Raw genomic sequence first — 2,955 nt, forward strand, 5'->3', positions numbered from 1 at the left:
TTTGGTCATTTATACTTGAATTGTTTTGTTATATGTTATTGATGTTATATCTGTGTCCATATCGTCCATGAGTTTCTAGTAGATAGACCATATGGTTGAAGTAAAAATAGCCTAATTCATTTTTTAAAAAGGCATCTAATCAACAATGGCATTATTTTCAATGACCTCTGCAACTCTTCCAACTGGTGGCTTTTATCACACCTGACACCAGTTGGACTCCAAAACATTGACAACAAATTTGACTATGTCAACATGTATAACTCAAATAGTTTCATGCTGAAACTCGCAATATAACTTGATGGTTTTGTATTTAGGATAATATTTGACAGCTTTATCATTCTATTTTATATTTTAAAATCATCTTATTTAATTATTTCATATATTTTACTTGTGAAAAGGCCGGAGAGAGGACCAGAGACTATTAGACACCTTTGATAACCTGAAATACCCAAAAGGGCCACTAGATGTCTTGTGACAGATTACATCAAATCCTTGAAAGATACCAATATAAATTTGGGAGAAAGTTTACAGTAATATATACCCTGCCTTTGCAACCGTAGTTCTAGCCATCAAATATCTTTCACTGAGTTGGTTCCTGGTCTACGTCATGAGCAGGAGGGAAAGAGATAGAAGAAGATGATGTGAGCTACAGGAGGAAGCAATGGGTTAATTTGAGAAAGAAAACAGAAACCACAACATGATGAGTAGAGAAAACCAAAGGTAGGAAAGGATCTCCAACATGCAAGCCAAGAGTTGTTTTGTTGCATGGGAGGTTTGGAAGGTCCTAGACAAGTCACGTAGCAACCCTGGTGATCAACCCCATCAACAACAAAACATATGATAACGTTGTTAACTAAGAAACGGGGGGGGGGGGGGACACAGGCTACAGAACAGTCAATCGTTAAAAATCAAGTTAAAAAAACAGATCAGAATCAACACCCCGCGACAAAGTTAAATCTGAAATATCCAAACTCTTAGAGTCTGCAGGAACATCCCTCATCCACCACTCCTGACCCCCCCCCCCCCCCGCCCCGTAAGGGAAGCACGCAGTTCAGCTGAAAACCACTTCATACTGAAACAAAGGCACACACACCAATCTATGGACTATGGAAAACCGCAACAGAAAAATGAAAATAAAAACAACTTCCATGCATCTAATCACCATTTCAGCTTGTTTGTGTGTGTCAGAGTATACTGGTAAGACGTTAGTGATCTGCCCAATGCAGACTCAGCTATTCATCCTCAAACCATCATGTCCCTCCATCAGATACAGTTTCTTAACCGTAAGCCAGCCTGTCAGATCAGAGAGAGATAGACATTGACAACTGGTGACATCACGTTTAGAATCAGAATTAGATTCACGCTTTAGAATCTAAGAATGGCACGCAGAGATGCACACCACACAAGACACAGTCCCGCCTCTACACTCAAAAGAGAATGAATGGGCGGGGCTTACAGTCACACCACTCTAGAGAAAGAAAACGTTACATTTTACAATCCAAGGTATTTTTTAAAAGATGAAAATCACTAGATACTGCGGGTAAGAATAGAAACGGGCACATAGATCATTCAAAATGATCAGCTGTGAACAAAACAGGTGTGTAACAGTATGATATTCTACAACTAGTTTAGGGTTGAAAAATTCTGGTAACTTTCCCAATGTCCCAATCTTCTAACTGTGATTTCTGGAGCATCTTGGGAAAGTTACGGTAATTCTACAACCTTACACTAGTTGAACATTTTCTACCCTGTAAAAGATGTTCCTAAAAATAAAACACATGTTATTGTCACATAAACTGGACAGGTGCAGTGAGATACGTTGTTTTAACATGACACACGTCCAACAAGACAAGGAGTAGCACTATGTCATAACATACCCATAAGGCCTCTGGATGAATGCTGGATGGATTTGAGGAACACCAAATGAGAAACCTGGAACAAGAACAAGTTGTTTTTAACTCTACCGTTATGTGTTCAATCTAAAGCTTGAACTATATACACATATTATAAATGCATTATAATCCCATTATATCAAATGTGATCAGTGCTTCCAATGTAACTGCTCAGGTACTTATAGATCAGGTAGATGGCAGGAAAAAAACACATTTTAAACATTTGGTGTCTGTAAAAATGGAGACACACTAATCATAACCTATCTTCATTCACATTAGAATTAGCTTCACTGTCTGTTCTGCTAGTCCCCCCCACTACAGTACACTTTGTCTAAATCCCATGTTACACATCTACCATACTACACACCGTGTATTAACATACTGTAAGCAGGTGGTTAGTTTGCTCGTTTTAGCAGCTCGTCATTGTTTGTACGCCACCTTGGTCGTCCAAGCTGTGAAATAAACGTGTGGCGCAGCCCTCCGCCAGCGCGTCCATCCCCTCACCTGGCTGCATGACCCTGGGCTTGGCCCCCAGGTAGGCCAGGTTCACATTGGCTTTCCGGCCGTCGATGATGGGGTTTGGGTCCTTGCAGGCTCGGTCCGCAGACGCCCGGTCTGCCATCGTCACCTGAGGGACGGAAAGGAAGAACATAAATACATGTTTCCATTGTCTGAATTGATCAGATGTTCACTCAGTGGGGAGGTTGGCTAAAGCTGGTCATTGAACTACAATTAATTTATAAGTATTGATCACGTCTCAATAAGAAAAGCACGAGGGTATTACCATCAGAACAAGGAAAAGTGTAGAGAAAAAACTTCCTTCATTAGTTGAAGGTAAAGGCATGGTTTATGAAGCACAAGTCAGCAATTCTAGATGATTCCATCACATCCATTACATCACCGTGGCCTCGTGAGCCCAAGACACCACGCCTGAGCCTCAGCTGAATACTTAGCAGAACAACGGTGAGCCCATTCCGGAACTGCAATCATTGACCGTTCATAATGGGCTACAAATGGTGTGAATCAATAGTAACATCAGACGCATTATGGATAGGCTAATGAC

At 40.8% G+C, this 2,955-nt stretch overlaps 1 protein-coding gene across 1 annotated transcript in view; it reads right to left on the reverse strand.

The window, feature by feature from the left end:
- Window positions 1-2,529, reverse strand: part of LOC116366890 (RNA-binding protein 24-like) — a 9,209-nt gene extending 6,680 nt beyond the window's left edge. Inside the window, exons 1-2 of the mRNA XM_031818756.1 lie at window positions 2,397-2,529; window positions 1,878-1,932 (exon numbers count right to left, since the gene is read on the reverse strand). Of these exons, the coding sequence (XP_031674616.1) occupies window positions 1,878-1,932; window positions 2,397-2,514 (173 nt within the window). The 5' untranslated portion in view covers window positions 2,515-2,529. The remainder of the gene's footprint in view (window positions 1-1,877; window positions 1,933-2,396) is intronic.
- Window positions 2,530-2,955: the final 426 nt, after the last annotated feature.

Source organism: Oncorhynchus kisutch, unplaced genomic scaffold, assembly GCF_002021735.2.
Source record: "Oncorhynchus kisutch isolate 150728-3 unplaced genomic scaffold, Okis_V2 scaffold1607, whole genome shotgun sequence".
NCBI lineage: Eukaryota > Metazoa > Chordata > Actinopteri > Salmoniformes > Salmonidae > Oncorhynchus > Oncorhynchus kisutch.